Raw genomic sequence first — 25,811 nt, 5'->3', positions numbered from 1 at the left:
GGTACTAGAGAAATTTTTACAAGTAGAGGTATGAGATCACAATTTCACCTAAAGTGAGGGAGAAATAGTAATTTACTCTTTTATTTATAGAAAAAAATTAAATTATCAGATAATTTTTTTTTTTAATGGACCACTTGACACTTGGCGGACCCTTAAAATACCCATACCCTGTTCATCAATTATAACAACGTCCCTGAAATGTCAACGTGCATTAGACAATACTCTTAACAAGTAACAACGCTGAATGCATTAAAGGCTTCTCATCCCATTCCCAGCCATTTTCGCATATATTGTCCTCAGAATCCTGCAAATCCGCCCGCTTTCTTCTTCTTCTTCTTCTTCTTCTTCTTCTTCTTCTTCTTCATGTGTCGTTTCTAATAATGCTGCCAAACTACGAAACCTCCTTGACGAGTCTTGCCTCTTTCATTGCCTTCTCCTCTCTGTAACTCTCATCTCGTGCAAGCATTCTGTCGGTGGACTCCAACTTGATGGAGTGTTCGAGCACAGTAGCAACAGCCTTGCAGAAGGCGTCGTCGCTTCTTCTCTTCGCATCGCTGCTTTCCACTTGTTTCACGGACTTCAGATCCGTCGCCAAACTTCTGCCCCAAGAAGAAGGTACAGTCTAAATTCAAACTGCAAAGCAGCAAAACTGTCTGTAATTGTCCGTTTTCCCTCCGATTTTGTCCGGAATGCAGGCCTCTTTCTTTCAGTGTCTCGAACTCCGTGGTTTTGTGCTTGAGTCGGTTTGCTGGGGTAATTGTTATCATTGTTGCGTTTTTCTTTCCTTCCCGTTTTCCCGTGACGCGTGATGCATTTCTGATTCATTGTTGACATCCAATCGCAGTTTTTGTTTCGCTCTGCTTTTCTTTTTTGAATAATTATTGAGAGAACTGATAAGGTTGCCCGACGCGGCCCCCCTCCCTTCCCAAACACCCACTCCCCCCCAGTACAGGCCAACCCCCACTCCCCCCTCCCCCAGTACAGGCCCCGCCCCACCCCAATTATCCCCACATATATACAATATATAAAAATAATTTTATATTTTTTTAAATATTACTATAAATTATTATTTAAATACATTATTAGATCCTGTCTCTTCAATTAGAATTATAGTTTCAATTATAATTATTTTAATAATTATAATTAATAATTTATTTACTTATTTTTAATTGTAATAGAATTTATACTCATTTTATATTTTTTTTAATTATGTCTAGAAATGTAATTGAATCGATTAAATTACTCAAAAAAGCAGAATAGATGGTTTAATTAGAGGGAAGTGTTAAGTATGTTATTGTCCGGACTACATCAATGTTGGGCAACATAAATGGTTTGATTTTTTTAATTTATTTAATTTGAGCATCTATTCGACCAAGTTGATTTAATTTTAAAAAAAAGATTGATATGTCCTGCAAACTTAGAGTGTCACGGGACCTAAAAAAGTCACGAGACATGGACATGAAGTCCAAAGGTCCTACGAATTGCAAGAGATCAAGGAAACAAGGCAAAGGAGCAAGAGGTCGAGCCGAGATCAATCAGGAAGGACCCACTCAGTCATGACTGAGTGAGTGTGATACTATTTTGATTTTTTTTGGCATAACTCTCTCGTCCAGACTTCGATTGAGGTGATTCAAAATCCTATAGAAACCCAACAGAATTATCTACAACTTTCGTGTTTTGAGTTTTAAGAAATTTCAGTCGCATCAAGGCTGAAATTAGGCTCTAAGTTGATGCACTCGCACTATTAAGGCTTAGAGTCAAGTATTAGAGCAAAGATGGATCCGAACCAAGACAAAAGACAAAAGAAGCCCTCAAATCCAAGTGAATGAAGACCCACTCGGTCATGACCGAGTGGGTGGGGGACCAATCCCCCCTCTCTTTTCATGACCCACTCGGTCATGACCAAGTGGGTGCAACATTACTTTGGTTTTTCAGGCGTAACTCTCTCGTCTGAGTTCCGATTGAGGTGATTCAAAATCCTATGGAAAGCTGAGAGAACTATCTACAATTTTAATGGTTTATGTTTTGAGAGATACGAGTTGCATCAAGGTGTAAATTGGGCATAAAGTTTAGGTATGGGAACCACTCAAGACCGAACCAAGAAAAAGGATAAAAGAAGGCATCAAAGCCAAGGGGAAGAAGACCCACTCGGTGACCGAGTGGGCTTAGGGCAATCTCTCATCTTTTCCCTCTCGAATGGGTCGTGATCGGAACGGGCTGCGAGATTCTCGCCGCACGTCTCATTTCTCCCTCATCTATAAATAGTAGGCCACGCCTCCGACATGAGGTACGCACACTTAGGCCCCTCAACACAATTTCGCACTTTTGCTCTCGAGAACTGACATAGGCATCGGAGGGTTTGCATGGGGACCCCCACCCAGGCCATAACGATGCTTTCGTCTTGTAGGGCCACTCGATTATCTTGGGACACTCGGTTATCAAGGGTCACCCGTTCATCAAGGGCCACTCGGTTATCTTGGAGCACCTGATCACCAGACCCACCTGATCATCAGACCCACTCGTTCATCAGACTCCCAACGCATTGGTGACGAGACTCCCAACGCATTGGTGACGAGACTCTTAGCTTGTTTTGGTGACAAAACTCTCAAAACGTTCACGACGCTTGAGCGAGACTATTGCGATCAACCACGCACAAATTGTATTCGCCCATAATTAAAAATAGATTATTGTATTTTGTCAACAACAAATTCAATCTATTCAATTTGAATAATTTGATTACTTCTATTACATCTAATTATTTATATTACCGTTTAGAGAGTAATATATTTAAAATCTCCTCCAATTAAATCCCTCATTTTCTGTGCCTCATGTACATATATGAAAATAATTTTATATTTTTTTAAATATTACTATAAATTGTTATTTAAATATATTATTAATTCTGATATATTCTGATATATCAGTTCTCTTGATTGTTAAACAATTTCATTCATTGTGATATCACGTCTAATCATTTTGTAATTCTTACTGAAGTGATTTTGGCTTTTGTGAACGGAGGGGATGTATTTGCCACTATAATTTTCTTGTCCCAATTCGAACGCTGTGGGCCTCCTTGGCTAATTATTTTCAGGCATTGCTCGTACACGATTTGACTTGCCTTTATTTCGTACCATCGATGGTCACATTCACTCCTCCGTTTCAATCCATGGATATTTTGATCATTTGAGACCTTCGGCCAAACAACGAAAAGAATATTGGCTGAAAAGAATATTGTTCTCACAAACAGAGCGTGCTAAATATTGGTCTCCGAGCACGTAACGTGTGGAGCATAATAATTGATGCTCATTTTAGAAAGTCTTACTCAGCATTTGTAGTATGAAAACATATGACTTTAATCAAACTATGGTGGACCCAGTCACCGTAAGTTGGTTGACGTCTGTCTATTATCAACATTTATAAATAAAGTTAAGAAGATGCCAAAATAGGTGACAGGCACTGAGGAGTATGTGACCAATGGTGAGAGTGTGGAAAGGAGAAAAAAAGAAAACAAAAACGATTAAATTTTTGAAAATGAAAATGAGTAACCAAACATTATTTTTTTTTTTTTCAAAATAATGAAAATAAAAACTGAAAACTGAAGACAAAAATTTTACCAAACGGGCCCTATGACTTTGACTCATATCATTCAATAATTCATACCAAGTATATTTCACAATTCTAAGGTTAGCATATAACTGAAAGGGTACCAGATATGGCTGAGAAATATGCTTCTCACATTTTTCAAGTAAGGAACAATGCGAAACATTTAATCTTGTTGGTATGAGGATACAAAAGCTCTTACATTGACCATTTCACATCGTGGAGTCATTGACTGGATTTGACTCCAGCTATTAGATATTAAACCAGTTGTGAGTATGTGGATGAAGAATAAAAAAGAACCTACTTTTAGATGTCCCTGTGCTTGTTTAAGAAAGGTTTTGTCGTATAACAGCATATCAAGGCCCCAATTTCTCAAAGGTTTTATGTTTGAGTATTTGGTATGATGTTGAAATTGATCGGGTGATTATTTTGGTATTTACTATATTACAAGTGCTACTTGCTTCAGTACTGATGTTAACTCCTAACTCCTTGTGTATAAACAGTGGAAGCTCTTGAGACAATAGCAACTAAACTGCAGATCAAACATTGGAATCTAAGCAGAAGTTTTTGCGGCAGTGGTCGAGTTCTGAATGTCACTGTTCCTGACTGGATCTTCAGCAACGTCTCTTGCAATTGCAATGACACTGTCTGCCATGTTACCAACATGTATGACCTAGTTATGTTATTCCCAAGTTTTTCTATCATTGACATACGCTACATAAAGACTGTAAATAGGAAACAAACCACATGTTTCTGAAAAATAGCTTTGTGATGCTAAACAAAAAATTCTATGGGCTTGTAGACAATTGTGATGCACGGAAGATTGTAATGAAAACTATGTGGAGGCGGCACAGCTAGAATCTGCATGTGATATGACTTCTGGTAACATTGTTGAATTTGACTAGGAAAAATTTGGATCCCTGTATTTAGTGATCTGTTTTATGGAGTCTGTGAATCACTGATATTTTAGTGGTAAGCAAAGAAAGGTTGCTGGCCAGACTGGTGTGGAACACTGGTCTTTGTGTCAATTATCTTATCATCCTAACTTTAAACAGAGCAGTCAATTTGAATGGCAATTGACTCTTTATAATAGTGTCAAGTTACTAATCTAATCAGATCTGTTGTCAATAAATTATGGTCATCTCTGATTTTCATATTTTGTATATTTTAAGGGAAGAACTCGTCATTAAGATTGTAGACCTGACTGGATAGCAATTTTGATATATGGCATTCAGGATTTTAACTTCTTAGATGCCGCTGATTTTCTGTAGGTCAACCTTATTTACTTGATGCTTAGACAATGAATAGTTTCCATAGGACAACATGCTGTTATGGTGTGTGCATGGCAATTAACAACATGCTGGTTGTTATTGTTTATCAACTAAGTGGATGAATTCTCTTCTATTGTGTAGAAATTGTAGTGTCAAAAGATAGTTGGCAGGGGAAATTTTATTACCTACACTTAATATCTCAAATTATTCTGCAAATTTCCCATTTGATAGATACCTGTTACTACTGATTCAGTTGCGACATGTTGCTGCCAATTTATCTTTCACCAGAAGCATCCCTTCTCTGACCAAAACTACATTTCACTGTAGTCACGCATTCTCGACATTGTCATTAATTTTTAGTTTTGCTTATCTTGCTGGCAGATTGATTGAAGATGAAGAAAGATCTTGTTTTGTTTATAGTAGTTTTTTAGTTTCTGTTGTCAAGGAATTGCACTGGCAAAGTAATCCTCATTAGAAGACTTCAAGCTTGTTAAAAAATGCAATTAGTCACGATAAAGCCTAGAGCAAATGCCCGTGTCCTTGAAGGCCTATAATGCTTCAATTTTGTGACCTCAGTGTTTACTTTTTATGCGAGCTTCAGAAAGTAACTTATGAAATTGATCAAACAGTTGCCTTTGACATGTTTGAATTACGCTACCACAGCATAGCTTCCTCTGCTTATTAGGTTTATATTATTTCTTCTGATTTCCTCTTTCTGATTACAGCCAGATGAAGCGTCTTAATTTAACAGGAAGTCTACCAGAAGAAATCAGTAATCTTAGACATCTGCAAGAAATGTAAGTAGTGCATTAAATCTAAGTCAAAAGCAGAATGATGAATTAGCTTCATTGCTCTTTATGCCTATTCTTTTGTTCGTTTGACAATAATTTGTTGGATCATCAAGACTAAATCTTACGGAGCTTTTCATGTACGATTGAAACAGAGTTTGCTATGTTCTAACTGCTACACATGCACATCTATTTGGTTTCTTTAGCAACTTCATATAAAACATGTGTAGGGAGTATTATGGCGATTGAAATGATATTTCATACCGCCAACTTGAGATGGTCCCCTTTATGTCCAGTAGAAAACCATCCATGGAAAACTGGAAGCTTTTAATGTAAATCCATCTTGAAATTGTTGGAAATTAAGGCTGGCTTCTTTATCAACGCAGAGATTTCTCTCTCAACTATGTCACCGGATCCATTCCAGCAACATTTTCTAAACTCCCTCTATCCATTTTGTAAGTTTCTGTTACAGGCTTGAATCTCAAGTTTGTTTTCCTGACAGCTCTTTGTTTATCAGTCGAGACTTGTTCGCTGAACTTTAACCATTTGTTCACCACAGGTCCCTTCTGGGAAACCGCATTAGTGGTTCACTTCCAAAGGAAATTGGAGACATTGCTACCCTGGAGGAGCTGTAAGTTACGGAGAGTCTTTCTATATTGGACTAACAGATGAAGCTTGATAGTTTTAACACTAAACAATATTACCAGGGTGTTGGAAGACAATGAGCTTGGAGGACACCTTCATCCAAATCTTGGAAGTTTGACCCATTTGAGAAGACTGTAAGACTCGTATTCTTTGTTCCAATTTATTCTGGACTCGCTTAATCTTCTTTAAGAGTGCACACTTGAATAGATTGCATGTAATATGGTGATATTGCATCTAACATTACTTTGTTGTTGGAGATAGACTGTTATTAATGTGTTAAAAAACAGCTATAGATGATCGGGAGGGATATGCATGATATTGTTTACATGTGGGCTTCAAGCATCAAAGGAGAAGCACCTCAGATTTTTTTTAATAAAGAAATTCAACATAGATTAAATATTACTGAGGAATTCACTCTGGATTGGAAATATGCCTTTAGATGGAATCTGAAATTAATTTCTTGCATTCTAACTTCCTCATATTGGACCCACAAGCAATTTCTAAGATTATGTAATATGCCAGCATAGTTTTCACGAGAATGTATATATGTTCAGCTCTAATGTGAAACAAACCAAAGGAGATCAGGCATTGAATTCATAAGATGCATGGCTGTTGTTCTCAGTGAGATTCATCTATAGATTACATGAGAAAGAAGCAGGAAGTTCAACAAAAAAAAAATGTTGACTAGGGAATTTTAATTTCATTAGTAATTTCTGTGATATGCTATGTAGTTTTCACTAGTATAGTTATATGCTTGAATTTAACTAGAAGAAACAGCAAAGGAGAACATTGATATGTTTATATGTTTGACTTTGATTGTAAAGGACACAAAAGGAGAGCAAGCATTTAAGTTGCTAGTACGTTATAGTTGGATTCTGCTGACTGTTAATCCGAAAGCAGGAAGTGGAAGGAAAAGAATTGGGGACAGAAGAATTTAATTTATTTTCCATGTTAAGTAACATGATGAGATTTTATGCCCCTGAATTGGATTTATTCATAATTTTGTCCCAACAATAATTCATCATACTTGCTGTTATGATCTCTAGCTTGTATAGGTCCTTAGAATTCTAAGTTCCTTTTTGTTTCTTTGATTTGAGAAGTTTTATTAGCGTGCTGAATTTAAACTTTCTTTCTGTGTAAAAAACAGGGCCCATATTACCGTCCTGACAATTCAACTATCTTCTTTATAGGCCTGCAGAGTGAAAGCCTCTTATATGCATCAAGTAGTAGAATAGGTTTCCTTCTTATGTGAAGTACAAGCACATGATATGACAAAGCATTATTCATTGCTACCATGCCTTATTTCTCTGATGTTGTCTTAATGGAATTCATAATGGATGGTTTCTGCAGCGTTCTTTCTTCAAACAATTTTGTAGGAACAATTCCAGAGACTTTCAGCAACCTAAAGAACTTGACGGACTTGTAAGTCATGATTACTAGTAAAATTAAAATGCTGACACAGTTTTAACTAAAACTCCATTCACTGATTGCAGTAGGATAGATGGGAACAAACTATCTGGGAAGATCCCGGATCTGATTGGTAACTGGACAAAAGTTGACAGGCTGTGAGTATCTCTTGTCATGTAAATCGTCTGCAATCTTTTCTCACCTGAGCAATTCCAGAAAGATTTGTCTTATCTGGTTGTTACCTAGGAACATCTCAAACGAACTTTTAATTTAAATCTGTTTCAGGGACATGCAAGGCACATCCATGGATGGCCCAATTCCTTCGTCCATTTCCCTCCTAAAAAACATAACTTCATTGTGAGGACTTATTTACATTCCAAACTACTTTATCCTTTCTAGTCATTTTTCTCTTAAACATAAAAGAAGTTCAGGGTATTTTGAGCATGCAGATTTGAGAATATAGGAAGGAAAGCAATCTGATGTGATGCATGTTGATTTCCAGGAGGATATCTGACCTGAACGGATCAATAATGAAATTTCCTAATCTGCAGGAGATGAAAGAGTTAGAAATTCTGTAAGTTGAATATGGATGAAATCATGGGAAGAATACAATGTCATGCTCTTAAGTTTGATATGATGAACTTATTATTTGTTCTGTTTTTTTCTTTTTTGGGTTGCATAGGGTACTAAGAAATTGCTTTATCACTGGTCCAATTCCGAATTACATTGGTGAATTGCCTAAAATAAAAACTCTGTAAGTTCTTTTACTTGGCTTTGTTATAAGAATTTTTCTTCATTTCTTAGTGAACAAAATATGATAACCTAAATAGAAACCCTTAGGTATGAAACGAGTTTGAAGAAGAAATCAAACTCATTAATTGTATTGATTGAAGAACCTAGATTTATACAGATATGATGCTATGTTGCTGACCCTAATTTACAGGAGATAGAATCCAATCTAAATTTGAATATGTTACAGATATACATAATTTGAACTAAGATAGAGATAATAGATTATCTCCTATAATTTCTCCTATAATCTCGGAGCCTCTTCTTCCTTATCCTTTCAATCTTTAAGCATTGCTTATCTTCAGCTTTTATTTAATCAGCACACTCTTCTTGTTGCCACATCTTTATTGTAAGCTAGTTTACCTAGCTTAACATTCGGACTTTCCAACACCTCCCTCAAGCTGGTGAATAGATATCTCTCATTCTCAGCTTACTAATGAATGTTTCAAACCCCAGTCTTGACATGGCTTTTGTAAACACATTTGCCTCTTGACTTGCTATAGGAATATAGGTTAATTTTATTCCTCCTCCTTCAATTTCCCTTTGTATAAAACTTCTATCGATCCTGACATGCTTCATCATGTCATGTTGTATGGGATTATTAACAATGCTTATAGCTGACTTATTTTCACTATAAAGCTTTGTTGGTAAGGTTAGGGGCATTTGTATGTCTTCCATTACCCTACTTAACCAAATCAACTCACAAATACCTTAGGCAATTGCTCTAAACTCCGCTTTTGCACTGCTTCGTGCCACTACTGATTGTTTTTTACTCCTCCAAGTGACTAGGTTCCCCTATAGTTTGGTACAGAAACTTGCTGTCCATCATAGATCTTGCCCAGTCAACATCAGCAAAGCCTTCTGCCCCTTTTCCATCACTCTTTTGGAATAATAATCCCTTCCTTGGTGTTCCCTTTAGGTATCTTAAAATTTGATAAAATGCATCTAAATGTTGCTGAGTGCATGAATTGGCTCACAATCCTCAGCATAGGCAATATCCAGGTGAGTGAGAGAAAGATAAATCAGCCTCCCAACTAACCTTTGATACCTTCATTTGTTAACAAGAGGATTACTATCCTTTATCAAGTATTTCCAATTCCTTTCTAGAGGTGTATACCTTGGCTTACAACCCAACATTCATGTATCCTTTAGGAGATCAAGGGTATATTTTCTTTGAGAAATTAGGATACCTTGTTTGCTCCTAGTCACTTCCATTCCCAAAAAATACTTCTTTGTTCCCAAGTCTTTAACCTCAAATTCCTCCTTTAATCTCTATTCCAGTGCTGCAATTTCCTGAATATCATCACCGGTGATGATTATATCATCCACGTATACAATCAAAATTCACCTCTTTCCATTTGCTGCACACTTAGTAAAGAGTGTGATTTGCTTCACCTTGTTTGTACCCAAATTTTGTAAGCATGGGGCTTAATTTCTTAAACCATACTCTTGAGATTGTTTTAGCTTGTAGAGAGATCTATACAGTTTGCATACCTTGCTAGCTTTCTCTTCATCCTCAAATCTAGGTGGAATCTTCATGTACACCTCTTCTTCCAATTCCCAATTTAGGAAGGCGTTTTTGATATCAAACTGGAATAATTCCCAATCCAAATTTACAATGATAGATAGCAACACCCTTATGGAATTTAATTTTGCTATAGGAGCAAATGTCTCCTCATAGTCTATCCCATAGGTTTGAGAGTATCCTTGGGCCACCAACCTTACTTTGTACCTGTCTATGCTTCCATCTGATCTGTATTTGACAGTAAAAACCCACTTGCAGCCTATAATTTCCTTATCCTTGGGAGATTCTACAATATCCCATGTGTGGTTGCCAATAAGAGCTTTCATTTCCTCCATCACTGCTTCCTTCCACTTAGGATCATTCAAAGCTTCCTGAATATTTTGGGGGACAGCTACTCCATCAATTGTTGTGGTAGAGGCCCTGAATTCTAAAGATAATCTAGAATATGTTAAGTAATTGGAGATAGGATGCTTAACACAAGACCTTATCCCTTTACGAATAGCAATGAGAATGTTTAGATCACTGTTGGCTGCAATATGCTCTTCACTTGTTGGACCACCATCTAGTTCTAACAATTGGTTGAGTTGAGAATGAGGACACTTGGGTCCTCTTGAATAAACTTTTGTGGGTTTTTATGAACATAATCCTCTCCTTGGATCAATCATCATTGTCTTCGCTGGTTGGTGAACTGGTAGAGGGTTTGGAGAGGTTGATGAGCCAATGTTGGTTGATTCAAAGGTTGCTATTTAAGAATGATTGACTGCATCTATTTGGATCAGATTAATATATGAAGGGGATGAGGAAATAGTAAGAGAAATAGGCATTGATACTGTGGGATCCCAATGGCCTTCTTCCCTTTGTAAAGAAGTACCTGAATAATAGAATTCATCCTCAACAAATGTTACATCACAAGAAACAAAGAACTTTTGTGATAGAGGGAAGTAACATTTGTACCCTTTTTGGGTAGGGGAATAGCTAATAAAAATACATTTGAGGGCTTTCGGTTCAAGTTTGTGACGGTTAGGGCTGGTTTGATAGACATACATGATGCAGCCAAAAACTTTAGGGGAGAGAGAGCTTAGGATTTGAACATGAGGGAAAATGGTCATGAGGGAAAATGGTCACGAGGACTTTGGAAGGCAGCCGATTGATTAAGTAAGAGGTTGTTAGAGCAACTTCTCCCCAATACCTATTAGGAGTGGAACTAGTGAACATTAGGGATCTAGCCACTTCAAGTAAATGACAAATTTTCCTCTTAGTTACCCCATTTTGCTGAGGAGTATAAGGGCAAGTGCTTTGATGAAAAATCCCATGGGTAGTGAGGTATTGGGTAAAAGGATAGGAGAAATACTCAGCCATTATCACTCCTAAGGATACAAATAGAGGAACACATTAAGAATCAATTTATGAAAGCTTTGAAAAATAGCACATACTTCAGATTTTTCTTTGATGAGATATACCCAACACACTCTTGTTGTTGATCCCTTAGAGTATGACCACTCAAGAGGAGGGGTGAATTGAATGATTAAATTTTTTTGCAATTTTAATAAATATTCTTGATTAATGATTTTATTTAAGAATATATATTTGATAAATATAATAAATGATATTTGAGATTAATAATAAATGCAAGCTGTAAGATATAACAAAAATAAATTAAATGAGATAGTAGGCAATTTTAAGTGGTTCTTTGTCTCTATACACACCTAGTGCACTCTCCCAAGGTTTAGAGTTGACAAATGGGCCAGGGGCCCATGGGCCCTCCCGGCTAGCCCAGCCCGGCTCGGTACTGTAGCAAATGGGCCGTATTGAGCCAATGCTTTGTGGCCCGTGGCCCGGCCCGACCCACCAAAATGGCCCGGCCTGGCCCGCCTTACCCCGTTTATTAAGGGCCATAGGGCCATGCTGAGCCCCCATTTCCCATTGCCTAGCCAGGCTCGCCTCCCTTGCGGGCTAAATTTGGCTCAGCCCACGAAATGGGTGGGCCAAGCGGGAGGCAGGCCGGGCTGGCCCAGCTCGCCCATTTTCCAACTCTACCAAGGTTTAACCACCCTTGGGGTTCCACTAAATCAATTTCACCAAGGTTTCCATACTAGCTCACCTTGGAAACTAGATACATACCTAGATTACAATGGGTTCTAGGCAACCACTACATCAAGGTTTCTACCTTAACTTACCTTGGAAACTAGATTCTAGATTTTAACGATTCTAGAAAGCCTATACAATCCACAACAATATTTTAAATGCTAACAAATAATTGTCCACACTTGGATAGAAATAAATAAGCACGCAATTAAGAACAAATTATACAGGGCAATAATATTTAAACAAATAAATAAATTGGTGATCTCAGATTTGATGGAGAAATTTGGAGTAGACTTGAAAATCTTTTTCTTCTCTTGTCTTATGGCTCTTTGGTTGTTGTGCAATAACGCTTTGAGAGCCTTGGATTGCTTGGATTTTAGCTTGAGAGCATTTGAGATCTTTTGGATGCTTTAGATATGCAATGTGTGCAAAGAATGATAAAAAAAAGAAATGAATTTGGGGGTATTTATAGGCATTTGGGGCACTATTTCAAACGGTCATTTTTTTTACCGTTAGGCCGAGGGTTGACCTTTCAAAGGGGAAGGGTCGACTTTTGCTTGAATTTGCAACGGTAAAAAATTCGACTGTTGGGTCAAGGGTCGACCTTTGCTACATGGAGGGTCGACCTTTGCCTGAAAAGTCGACTTTTGGAAGCCCGAGGGTCGACTTTCCTGTAGGGCATTGTATCACTGTAGCTCACTATAGCGAAGGGTCGACCTTTGAAGATCAAAAGGTCGACTTTCGCACTGTAGTGAAGGGTCGACCTTTGAAAATAAAAGGGCCAGCTTTCACATTGTAGCGAAAGGTCGACCTTCTAAAATCAAAGGGTTGGCTTTCGCATTATAATAAATAGTAAATCACTGTAGCAATGGTTAAAAAATTATTTTATGCATTATAAAATTACTTAAAAAATTATTTTTATGGAAAACAAAATTTTTGGCAATACATATACTATTAAAAAATATTTTATAAATTAGTCAAAAATAATCCGGTACTACAATTAGTATATTTGAGAAAAATACTCTTTTTGTTAATCACCAAAAACACTAATTTGTATATTGAAGATACCCTTTTTGTTAATCATCAAAACTTAATTAATATGAACAAATTGGCTCAACATTCTCCCCCTTTTTGAAGATGACAAAAACATGATTTTTGAGATGATTAATTTGATAAAATATTTTTGAACTCCCCCTTAATTTTATACTATGAACTCCCTCTTTCAAAAATATTAATAGCATAAATAAAAATGTTTTGGATATAACTTAATAGATAAAAACTCCGCCTGGGGATGTTATCCACTACCGGTCCCAAGCCCGGATAAAGGAGGAGGGTTGTGTTAGGTAGCCGACAGCCAACGTAAAACTTAGTCGGATCCAAAACATGAACTCTAGACAAATTATGAAAAATCTTTTAGGCGTGGGCGTAACCCTTCATAGCGACGCGCTACACTGCCCCCGTGTCGTGACAAGTGAGCTAGGGCCGCTGCATCGGCGCCCGGATGTAGTGATAAATGAGCAAGGGTTCCTGCATTTGCTTGGACGGATGTGGGTAAAGAAGCTAGTCCAAAATCAAAATCAAAACCAAAATCAAAATCAAAATCATAACCAAAATCAAAATCAAAACCAAAACCAAAATCAAAATAAAAAACAAAATCAAATTCAAAGTCAAGGCCAAAAACAAAATCAAATCCAAAGTCAAGGCCAAAAACAAAATCATAGATTAAGGATTCGGTCATGGAACATAGGAACATTAACAGGCAAAGCTATGGAAGTGGTGGATGTGATGATTAGGAGGAAAATTAATATTATGTGCCTTCAAGAGACGAGATGGGTAGGGAAAAAAGCAAAAACTTTATCAGAAGCGGGATATAAAATATGGTACACAGGAACTGATCGAGCGAAAAATGGAGTGGGGATTATTATGGATAAAAGCTTAATAGATGAGGTAGTGGATGTAAAGAGAATAGGGGATAGGATTATTATGGTGAAGATTAGTCTAGGAAGAATGACTATGAATATCTTTAGTACATATGCACCACAAGCGGGGTTAGGTGATGAGATAAAAGCAAAATTCTGGGAGGACTTAGAGAGACTCATACAAATGATACCAAGAGGAGAGAAAGTGATTATAGGAGGTGACTTAAATGGGCACGTGAGTAGAGACGGAAACGGATATAGAGAGGTACATGGAGGGTATGGATTCGGGAAAATTAATAATGAGAGTAAATCTATCATAGATTTTGCTATGGCATATGGGCTCATTATAACCAATACTAGGTTCAAAAAACGGGACGAACACCTAATCACATATAAAAATATCACCTCAAGCACCCAAATAGATTACTTCCTCATGAGACAAGAGGATCGGTTATGTTGTAGGGATTGTAAGGTGATACCGGGAGAGTGTTTGATTACTCAACATAGACTTCTAGTACTTGACGTCCAAGTAAGAAATTGGAAGAGAAAAAATCACATAAAACAAAATCCAAGAATCAGGTGGTGGAATTTAAAAGGGGAGAAACAACTAATCTTCAAAGAAAAATTAAGGGGTAGAAGGGAATGGAATGGAGAAAGACAGACAAACCAAATGTGGAAAGAAATGGCTAATGCTCTGAGAAGCACGGCAAAGGTAGTCCTTGGAGAGACAAATGGTAGAGCCCCTAACCTTAAGGAGTCTTGGTGGTGGAATGAAGAGGTACAATTGAAAATTAAAAATAAGAAAACTTGCTATAAGGCGGTATATCAATGCAATAATGAAGAAAATCAAAAAAATTATAAAGAAGCAAAAAAGGCAGCAAAAAGAGCTGTTAGTGAAGCAAGGTCAAAAGCATATGAGAATCTATATAAACGACTTGATACAAAAGATAGAGAAAGAGATATATATAAATTAGCTAAAGCAAGAGAAAGAAAAACACGGGATTTAAATCAAGTGAAATGCATAAAAGATGACAATAAAAATGTTTTAGTAAATGAGGGAGTGATTAAGGAGAGATGAAAGGAGTATTTCACAAAATTATTCAATGATGGTGGTGGCACAAGAGTTAGGTTGGGACATCTTAGTAACTCCGAAGGGAATGTGAGCTACACATTCTATCGACGCATAAGTTCAAATGAAATAAGGCAAGCATTAAAAAAGATGAAAAATCATAAGGCAGTGGGACCAGATAATATACCAATAGAAGCATGGAAATGCATGGGAGAAGAGGGCATCTCCTGGCTAACGCAACTATTTAACGCCATCCTTAAATCAAAAAAGATGTCAGATGAGTGGAGGAAGAGTACTTTGGTTCCTATATACAAGAACAAAGGAGATGTTCAAAACTGTGAAAATTATAGAGGAATTAAGTTAATGAGTCATACCATGAAACTCTGGGAGAGAGTAATAGAGCAGAGGCTCAGAAAGGAAACAAAGGTGTCAGAAAATCAGTTTGGTTTCATGCCTGGTAGGTCAACAATGGAATCTATATATTTACTGAGGCGTCTAATGGAAAGGTATCGAGATCATCAGAAGGACCTACATATGGTGTTTATAGATCTAGAAAAAGCCTATGATAGGGTCTCTAGAGAAGTATTATGGAGGGTTTTAGAGAAGAAAGGAGTCAAAATAGCCTATATACAAGCCCTTAAGGACATGTATCATGGTGTAGAGACAAGGGTCAGAACATGCGGAGGGGATACTGAACCATTTACAACTACAATAGGATTACATCAAGGTTCTGCACTAAATCCATACTTATTTGCCCTAGTAATGGATGAACTCACTAAAGATATTCAGACAGATGTGCCATGGTGTATGCTATTTGTAGACGACATAGTGTTGGTGGATGAAACAAAAGAAGGAGTGAACACTAAGCTTGAGTTGTGGAGAAACAATTTAGAATCAAAGGGATTTAAATTAAGTAGAAAGAAAACAGAATATATGGAATGCAAATTTAGTAAAAATGCAAGAGTGGATGATGTTATAATAAAATTAGAAGACCAAATCTTACAAAGAAAAGACCATTTTCGATATTTGGGATCAGTGATTCAAAAAGATGGAGAAATCCATGAGGATGTCGCACATAGAATTAAGGCAGGTTGGCTAAAATGGAGAAATGCATCGGGGGTATTATGTGATGGTAAAATCCCATTAAAATTGAAAGGAAAATTTTATAGGACAGCTATAAGACCAGTCTTGCTGTATGGCTCAGAATGTTGGGCAGTCAAATACCAGCATGAGTAAAAGACGAGTGTAGCGGAGATGAGGATGTTAAGATGGATGTGCGGACATACAAGAAAGGATAAAATTAGAAATGAAGTTATTCGTAATAAGATAGGAGTAGTGCCAATTGAAGAGAAGATGAGAGAGACTAGACTAAGATGATTTGGTAATGTGAGAAGGAGACTAAGAGACGCTCCTGTGAGGAGAGTTGATGAAATGGAACAATTAGTCACAAAAAGAGGTAGAGGTAGACCCAATAAGACTTTGGGAGAGACATTAAAATTTGATATGAAATATATGGATCTAAATGAGGATATGACAAAAGACAAAAATACATGGAAGTCTAGAATTCATGTAACCGACCCCATATAGTGGGATAAAGGCTGGATATGTTGTTGTTATAACTTAATAGATAAAATAGTTTTTAAGAGTTTTAACGACCAAACCTGATTGCCACACCTGATTGCCTTGACTGCACCTATTTGCCTTGATTGCCTATCTCTCAGATATATAATTTCTTCACATACAAGATCTCTCACTTGTATGGTCATCAATAAAGGTGACAAACAATCGGGCACCGACCAAGCTTGTAACTCTTGCTAGTCCCCAAATATCACTAATATCAAGTGAAGAGGTTTAGAAGGAGTGTAAGGATGAGATTAATAAGTGTTGTGTGTTTGTTTGGCAAGGATGCAATTTTCACATTGAAGCGCTACTCTCTCTTTATTGATGAATAAATCTAGATGCAAAAGTTTCAAATATGAAAAGCTAGGATGGTCAAGTCATTTATGCCATAACAAAATATCAAAATTAGAATTAACAGTGAGAGAAAGCTTATGTGATAACTGATTAGGAGGAGCCTTATTGTCTGAAATCCAATAGAGCCCATCATTTTTAGCACTGCCAATCGTCTTCCCCGATGATCGGTCCTGAAAAATACAATGAGAAGAAAGAAAGATTACAATGTAATCCATATCCTTTGTTATATTGCTAACTAACAACAACTTACACTTCAAATTTGGCACATATAGGACAGATTTAAGTTGCAAACCAGATACACACACATTCCCTTGCCCCATAATCATAGACATATTACCATCTGCCATTAACACTGTTAATTCCTTATCTCTAGGCTGTAATTGCTCAAATATGGTTGTAGATCCAGTCATATGGTTAGTTGCACCGGTGTCTACAATCCAGCAAGTTCCATTTATTTTTCTAGATACTAGAGAGTATTTTAGATTACCTTTTTAGACCATAGATGCCGAGGAATTAGTTACTAAGGTATCTGAATCTTTTGCAAGGTGAGTATCATTTAATAGCCTCTGTAGGAACTGCAACTATAATGACCCGTTAGTGGGTTTAGGTCCTTTGGTCGTTATTTTTATGGGTGTTGTATGTTGTCGTTATTTGACCAATGGGTTGGAAATATATCATGGGGTGTTGGAGAGCTAAAATTTTTGTGAAGATGAAATTATGTAGAAAGAAATGTCAAGTAAAATAGTTTACAATTAATGGTTGAAAGTTCAAAAGGAAATAAGGGTAATAATTGAGTTGGAAGTCAATTAAAGAAATGGGGGATTAGAAATTTGAAAGGTGGGGCGTCGTTCCTTGCGCATATACATATAAGTAATTATAAAAGAGAAAAAAAGAGGGGAAGGCAGCAGTGAGAAGGCACATCAGCTTTCGATAGATGGCAAATAGCTGTCGATCGGTCGCCCGTTTTCTTTCGGTCTATCGACCGTTTTGTTAGGACTCCCATTAGTCTCACCTATTAAAGGCGTAAAAGGAGAGGAACAATAGGGGCAACCAAGGGAATTGAGTCAGGGGTAAAAGAGTTAGAAGTTGGTTAGAAGAGAATATTCATTCACGTGGCTGAAACAGAATGGGAGAGAGGAATAAAAGGGGAGGGTGGAGGAGAGAGAAGGGATCTGGAAAATTGTTGAAGAAACCGTTGGATAGTGAGGCCCTCTCGAATAGGCCTGATTTCTTTTGTTTTCTTTTCTTGCTATTCCTATTATCCATTGCTGTAAGCTACTGTAATTGGGTAGTTCCTACTATAAGAGCTAAAATCCAATCAATTGAGTAAGGTCCTATCAATCTGGTATCAGAGCGACGATCCATGGGGGTGATTGTCTCTGAGAGAGTAGGGGATCTGGAGGGAAGAATGGAGACTTATCAACAGTAGATTGAAGGGAAGATGGAGGGATTACAGATGGATTTAGAATCAATGAAAAAAGAGTTCCAGAGGGTGCAGAGCATTGAGAAAAACATGGCGACGATGATGGAACAATTTGGGTTGCTGATGGAGAGATGGGAGGATCAGGGGAAAGGGAGGAAGGGGAAACAGTCGGGTGAGCACATACCGGTGAGTTTGACCCTCATTGGGGAGGCCACGTCGGAACTAGGAAATCGGCATGGGGAAGCTAGCGGTGAGTTCGATTTGTATGGGAGGTCGAATGGAAGGGTCCGACTCCTGGAGATGCCAACGTTTGAAGGTGACGACCCAGATGGTTGGGTGTTTCGGGCCGAAGAGTACTTCTTCGTGAATCAGCTATCGGATGCGGAGAAATTAGATTCTGCTGCCCTTTACTTTGAAGGAGTAGCTCTTGCTTGGTTCCAGTGGGAGCAGCAAAGGCGACGGGTGAGAAGTTGGGAGGAGCTTAAGGCGATGATGATGAATAGATTCAGCCCATGCAGGAAGGCATGGTGGAAGAACGGTTCTTGGCACTCCGGCAGTGGGGGTCCGTTAAGGACTACCGCCTCTGCTTCGAGACTCTGGCTGCTCCTCTTGAGGACATGCCAGAGGTACTGCCGGAAGGCCAATTTATAAATAGATTGAAGGCCGACATAAGGGTGGAGATGAGGGTACTGAGACCAATTGGGTTGGAGGAGATGATGGACCTAGCCCAACGAATTGAGGAAAGGAATCTGGTGGTGCGAGGGGGCCATTCTAGTCCAGGCGCAACTAGGTCACAGACCCCTGCAACTCCAGCCGCTAACCACCAGCGAGTGCTAGTCTTGCCTCCCCTGGTGGCGTCGCCCCGATCGACTACCACCATTCCCGGCTCCTCTCACCGGCCTCCTAATGTCGGTAAGTGGAACAATTCCCTGTTTAAACAGCTAAGTGAGAGTGAACTGCAAGATAAACGAGCTAAGGAGTTGTGTTTCCTTTGTGACAAGAAATATACGATTGGGCACAAATGTAAGAACAAGGAGCTGCAGGTAATGGTAATTCACGAGGGGGAAAGGGAAGAGGAAGAGGAAGAGGAAGAGGAAGATATAGGAGAAGCTAAAACAAGGGAGAATTCAGGGAAGGAAGGCGAAATGATCAAAACGGGGGAAGTAATAGAGCTGTCTATAAACTCGGTGGTTGGTTTAACCCCTCCACAAACCATGAAGATCAGGGGAGAAATAGAAGGCTAGGAGGTGGTGGTTCTCATTGACAGTGGAGCTTCCCATAACTTTATAGCATCAGAATTGGTGCAGAAACTAGGATTGGTCAGGTCGCAAATGAGAGGCTATGGCGTGATCATGGGGTCGGGTATGGCTATTCAGGGGGTTGGAGTGTGTAAAGGGGTAACCTTAACACTGCAAAATATGGAAGTAGTGGAAGATTTCCTGCCATTGGAGCTGGGGAGCCCGGACGTAATCCTTACAATGAAGTGGTTGTCCATTCTCGGGGAAACACGAGTGGATTGGGGCTCATTAGTCATGAAGTTTAGAGCAGGGGGGACTACCATCACACTGTATGGGGATCCTAGCCTCAGCAAAACTTTGGTAATGTTGAAGTCAATGATGAGGGCATTTAGAGAGAATAGAGAAGGGGTGTTGTTAGAGTTGGGGAGTTTAACTACCCAAGAAAAATATCCTGGCTGGGTAGTCCCTAGCAGCTTGCAGGAGCTGCTAGAGGAGTTTAGATAGGTTTTTGAGGAGCCGTGTGGGCTTCCCCCACACCGGAAGAGGGACCACGTGATTACATTGCAACCAGGAGTGTCCCCTGTGAATGTGCGCCCCTACCAATAGCCCCACCTTCAGAAAAATGAAATTGAGAGGTTGGTTTGAGAAATGTTGGCAGCTGGACTTATCAGGCCAAGTGTGAGTCCATTTTCCAGCCCAGTGTTGCTGGTTAAGAAGAAGGATGGTGGCTGGAGATTTTGTGTCGACTACAAAGTTTTAAACAAGGTAACAGGTCTTGATAGATTTCCAATTCAAGTTATTAAAGAACTATTGGATGTATTGAATGGGGTTACTATTTTTTCCAAGTTGGATTTGAAATTAGGATATCATCAGATCCGAATAGCACCTAATGACGTTCCTAAGACTGCTTTCCGCACACATGAGGGGCATTTTGAATTTTTGGTTATGCCGCTTTGGCTAACAAACACCCCTGCTACATTCCAATCTTTGATGAATGAGGTATTTAAGGAGCATTTGAGGAGCTTCATTTTAGTGTTTTTTTGATGACATTCTGATTTACAGTAAGGATATGGCTGAACATAAGAAACATTTGAGGTGTGTGTTGGGGCTCCTAACAGCCCACCAGCTGTATGCCAATGTGAAGAAGTGTCAGTTTGGGCAGCGGGAGATTGAGTATTTGGGGCATATCATCTCTCAAGACGGGGTGGCTGTGGATAGCTCTAAGGTTATGGCGGTTATGGGATGGCCCAGCTCCAAATCCTTATGTGAACTTCGAGGATTCTTGAGTCTTACGGGGTATTATCGGAGATTTGTGAAGGATTATGAAAAGGTGGCACGACCATTGACAGACTGCCTCCGGAAGGGTAATTTCTTTTGGGATGAAGTGGCGGAGTAGGCTTTTCAATCCCTCAAACAGGCAATGACCAATCTGCTCGTGTTGGCTTTGCCGGATTTTTCGAGGGAATTCATTGTTGAAACTGATGCATCAGGGCAGGGTTTAGGGGTAGTGTTGATGCAGTAGCAGCGACCAATTGCCTTTTTCAACCATTCCCTAAGTCGCACTGGTCGAGTTAGATCTGTGTATGAGCAAGAGTTGATGGCAATAGTATTTGCAGTGAGGAAATGGCGACATTACCTACTTGGGCGTAAATTTGTTATTAGAACAGATCAATGCAACCTGAAATTTCTTATGGAGCAGCGGATGGTTAGCTCGGAGTGTTAAAAATGGGTCATGAAGTTGATGGGGTACAATTTTGAGATTCAATATCATCCCGAATTGGAGAATCGAGCAGCCAATGCTCTCTCACGTCTCCCTTCTTCCACCACATTGATGGCTCTTTCCGTTCCCCAAATAGTGCAGCTAGACTAACTCAAGAGGAGGTGAAAGGAGATGCTACACTCCAACAGATTGTTAGAGAGGTCTAGGTGAATCCTTCCAGCAGACCCAATTATGCATTGGTGGATGGCCATTTGCTATTCAAGAGCAGACTGTATCTTCCTAAAGGGTCGAGGTTAATTCCGTTATTGTTGAAGGAAGGGCATGATGGACTAGTTGGGGGTCATTCCAGCTTCCTCAAGACCTATAAGAGGATAGCTGCCAGTGTGTATTGGGTGGGAATGAAGCAAGACATACAACAATATGTTCAGCAATGTCAGGTGTGCCAGCAAAATAAATATGAGACTCTATCACCCGATGGATTGCTGCAGCCACTTTCGATTCCTAGTTGAGTTTGGGAAGATGTGTCCATGGACTTTATTGAGGGGCTACCTAAGTCAGCTGGGATAAATACTATCTTGGTGGTTGTGGATCGACTAAGTAAATATGGATATTTTATCGCCTTAAAGCACCCTTTTATAGCGACTAGCATTGCGGGGATTTTTGTGAAAGAGATAGTCCGGTTCCATGGAGTTCCAAGTTCTATAGTTTCCGATAGAGATAAAATTTTTGTTAGCCATTTTTGGGAAGAGTTATTCTGCAAGGCACTCACTTGAGAAGAAGCACATCCTACCAGCCACAGTTCGATGGCCAAACGGAGGTCCTAAATCGCACCTTAGAGACATACCTTCGCTGCTTTTCCTCCTCCAAGCCTAAGGCATGGTGCAGCTGGCTGCCATGGGCTAAATATTGGTATAACACTTCTTTTCATGTCTCCTCTAAATTGACTCCATTCCAGATAGTTTATGGGTGTGAACCTCCCCTACTGTTGAGGTTCGAGAAGGGCACGACGGCTGTTTCGATAATTGAACAACAGTTGTTGAAGTGGGATTCTGTTTTGGAAGAGTTGCAGTCCAAATTGTTGTGAGCACAAGCGAGGATGAAGGAGACAACAGATAAAAGGAGGAGGGATGTGGAATTCGAGGTGTGTGACCTGGTTTATGTTAAAATTCAGCCCTACAGGTAGAAGACTTTGGCTACTTGGATGAATGAGAAGCTGTCACCTAAGTTCTACGATCCCTTTGCAGTAGAGAAAAGGATCGGGAAGGTGGCCTACAAGTTGTCCCTACCACCTTCTTGTGCGATCCATCCGGTATTCCATGTCTCCCAGCTTTGCAAGGCGGAGGGAGCGATGCGGGAAACAATCGAATTTCTCGACCAGTTAACTGCTGAGTTGGAATTGAAGGTACATCCATAATCTTTGTTGGGTGTAAGGCCGGGCCGAGGAAAGAACCTATGAAGCCTTGAGGTCCTGATACAATGGAAGGGGTTGCCACCCCTAGAGGCTACTTGGGAACCCTATCAGCAGATCCTGCATCAATTTTCAGAATTTCACCTTGAGGACAAGGTGAAACTTGTGGGTGGGAGAATTGTTAGGACTCCCATCAGTCTCATCTATCAAAGGCGTAAAAGGAAAGGAACAATAGGGATAGCTAAGGGAATTGAGTCAGGGGTAAAAGAGTCAGAAGTTGGTTAGAAGAGAATATTCATTCACGTGGCTGAAACAGAATGGGAGAGAGGTATAAAAGGGGAGGGTGGAGGAGAGAGAAGGGATCTGGAAAATTGTTGAAGAAATTATTGGAGAGTGAGGCCCTCTCGAATAGGCCTGATTTCTTTTGTTTTCTTTTCTTGCTATTCCTATTATCCATTGCTACTGTAATTGGGTAGTTCCTACTGTAAGAGCTAAAAGCCAATCAATTGAGTAAGGTCCTATCACGTTTTCTATTGGGATCGATTTTCTAAGCCGCTCACTATATAAAGCAATGAGGAAATAAATGTGTTATGCTTGAGAAGTCAAAGTAAATGAAATTTGATGTATGTTAGAAGGTAAAAATAAATGAAGTATTAGGATGTGGAACAGTCAAATCAAGGGAGTGGGGGTTGAAAGGTTAAAGTAAAGGAGGGTTATAAATTGAGTTGAAAGGTCAAAGAAAAAGAGGATTATAAATTATTGTGTGAAGAGTCAAAGCATAAGAGATGATATATTAGTGTGGAAAAGTCAAAGCCATGGGAGGTTGAAAAGTCAAATAAAATGGGGATTATAAATGTGTTGAAAAGTTGAGAAATGGGGATTATGTGTAAGTTGAAAAGTCAAAATTAATTAGGGGTAATTGGAAAAGAGGGCTATCATGTGGATGTGTGCATATATATATATATATAGATATATTTTTATGTTTTATGGATATGTATAAAGGGGTATTATGTGTATATGTGTGTGGATTTATAAAGTGGATTGAAATAAAAAGGAAAAGAAAAGAAAATTTGAAAATGGGGAGCAGTTGGCTAAGGTGGTGTGCAAGCCACTTCCCCTCCCTCTTCTTCTTCATTTCTTCATCTTCTTTTCTTCTCCCTCTCCTTCTTTCTTTTCTCCTGTTTTCTCCATCCTTTTTTTTTCTTCTTGCTTTGGAGCTTCAAGAAAGGTGGGGATTTTCAGATTGATTCCGGCGGGTTGCATCCTTGGTCCAGCCATCTAATAAAGAAACTAAGGCAAGTTCCTTATTCTTCTCCTTCTTTGTTTGTGCAAGTTTCTCCATCATTTGTTCTAATGTGAGTTGTTCTTCATTTATTTTTATTCAAATGCAATCCCAGTCTCCTTCTTCAGTTGAATGTTATTAGTTCTTCCTTTTTCTTGTTGATTTCATCTTTGAAGCCCATTTTCGGATTTAATGGGTCTCTCCCCTTTATTTTGTAAATCTTATGGGTTTTCCTTGATTCTTGTTAAGATTTGTTAAAATCTTCGATAGGGTTTTGGGTCACCCTATATTTTTTAAAGGAATGACGTTTTCTTGGATAGAGTTTAGAGCAATGCCAGATTTGTTGATTTGGTGTGCATTTGTTTCGGTTTCGTTCCTCGTATTTCAGGGCTCGAAAAATCGACTTTCCTAGTTTGGGAGTCTACTTTATTATGTTGGGAGTTGACTTCTAGGGCTAGGAGTCGACTTCTCCAAGTAGGAGTTGACTATCCAAGGATTAGCTCTGGGCCAGCTCGACTTTGCATATCAAGCTCTTTGTTGGGGTTGGCTAAGGCTATGTAGACATCGACTTTTCATTTCCAAGAGTCGACTTTCCATTGCCAAGAGTCAGACTTTCTGATCCAGATGTCGGAAAATTATTGTTATGTATTTTATTCTTACTTGAGAAATGGTTTTAGTGGAAAATATCTTTTTTTATTAAACTTCTTTTTGTTTGGCGATTCTCCCTATGATTATTATTATGGTTCTTTCCTATGCTAATTCCAGTTCAGATTGTTGTTTCTTGCATCTATGATTTTGTTCTTGAAAACCCTTATTTTGGAATAATGGGTTTTATCTCTGTTGCTTTGTTAAATCTTGTGATTGCTTGAATTCTTGTTGAATCTTTTTGAAGGCTTCAATAGGGTTTTGATTCACCCTATATTCTGAAGGAATGATGCATTGATTCAGTTTATGCAAGATGTAGGTGTTATCTTGCTTGTATTGTTGGTTTCTCGTGGTTGTTGTTTGTGTTGCTGGGTTTTGCCAGTTGACCGTTCATGTCACGACTGTCGACCATTGGATGTATGGGTGCTGACTATCTATCGTTCAAGAAATCAAGCACTAGTCGTCGATTGTTGAGATGTATCTGTCGACTGTTCCTCCTCGGTTGTCAACTAATTCTTCTTGTTTAGCTTTCATATTGATCAATTGTCATTAATAATTAGAGTTTAGTTCATTTGTTAATTAAATGTTGGTTGGGCAAGACTTGCGATGTTGCATGATGTTATAGAAATGCATTAAAATTGTCTATCTAGATTTGATGAGGAAAGTTATTAATTCAATCATGTGTGAGCATAGTGTTGCATGATAAATATTTGTGCACCTATTATTTTGCGCCATGACAAGGCCACAAGGGGAAAAGAATATCCAAAGTTTGGTGGACGAGCGTTTGACGCGAGCGAGCTATGGCTATGAGCTCGGTAAGTGGGATTCGATCCATAGTTTGATGGTTAATTTGAAAGATGAGCACTTAACGCAGGCAAGCTACGGCTAGGAGCTCGGTAAGTGGGACTCGGTCCATAAGGAAAAGTTTATTGGCAGAAATACATATATATGTACTTTGAGGCCTTGGGTGCCGATGTGTCATGTATGAGCCCAAGGACCATATATTGAGTAACTGAGCATGTG

At 38.9% G+C, this 25,811-nt stretch overlaps 1 protein-coding gene across 8 annotated transcripts in view; it reads left to right on the top strand.

The window, feature by feature from the left end:
- Nucleotides 1–216: 216 nt before the first annotated feature.
- LOC127811526 (probable LRR receptor-like serine/threonine-protein kinase At1g53430) overlaps nt 217–25,811 on the top strand; it is a 109,035-nt gene continuing 83,440 nt past the window's right edge. The window contains exons 1-12 of one of the 8 annotated variants that reach the window (XM_052351471.1): nt 3,773–4,020; nt 4,104–4,266; nt 4,403–4,482; nt 5,597–5,668; nt 6,046–6,114; nt 6,219–6,290; nt 6,367–6,438; nt 7,655–7,726; nt 7,798–7,869; nt 7,997–8,068; nt 8,214–8,285; nt 8,394–8,465. In XM_052351471.1, the coding sequence (XP_052207431.1) occupies nt 5,601–5,668; nt 6,046–6,114; nt 6,219–6,290; nt 6,367–6,438; nt 7,655–7,726; nt 7,798–7,869; nt 7,997–8,068; nt 8,214–8,285; nt 8,394–8,465 (641 nt within the window). In that variant the 5' untranslated portion in view covers nt 3,773–4,020; nt 4,104–4,266; nt 4,403–4,482; nt 5,597–5,600. Of the gene's footprint in view, nt 616–3,772; nt 4,021–4,103; nt 4,267–4,402; nt 4,483–5,596; nt 5,669–6,045; nt 6,115–6,218; nt 6,291–6,366; nt 6,439–7,654; nt 7,727–7,797; nt 7,870–7,996; nt 8,069–8,213; nt 8,286–8,393; nt 8,466–25,811 lie in introns of those variants that run through there. The other 7 variants (XM_052351465.1, XM_052351466.1, XM_052351464.1 and 4 more) reach the window with 7 other exon arrangements.

Source organism: Diospyros lotus, chromosome 10, assembly GCF_014633365.1.
Source record: "Diospyros lotus cultivar Yz01 chromosome 10, ASM1463336v1, whole genome shotgun sequence".
Lineage (NCBI taxonomy): Eukaryota > Viridiplantae > Streptophyta > Magnoliopsida > Ericales > Ebenaceae > Diospyros > Diospyros lotus.
The sequence above is the reverse complement of the archived record's forward strand: the minus strand, read 5'-3'. Positions and strand labels throughout refer to the sequence as shown.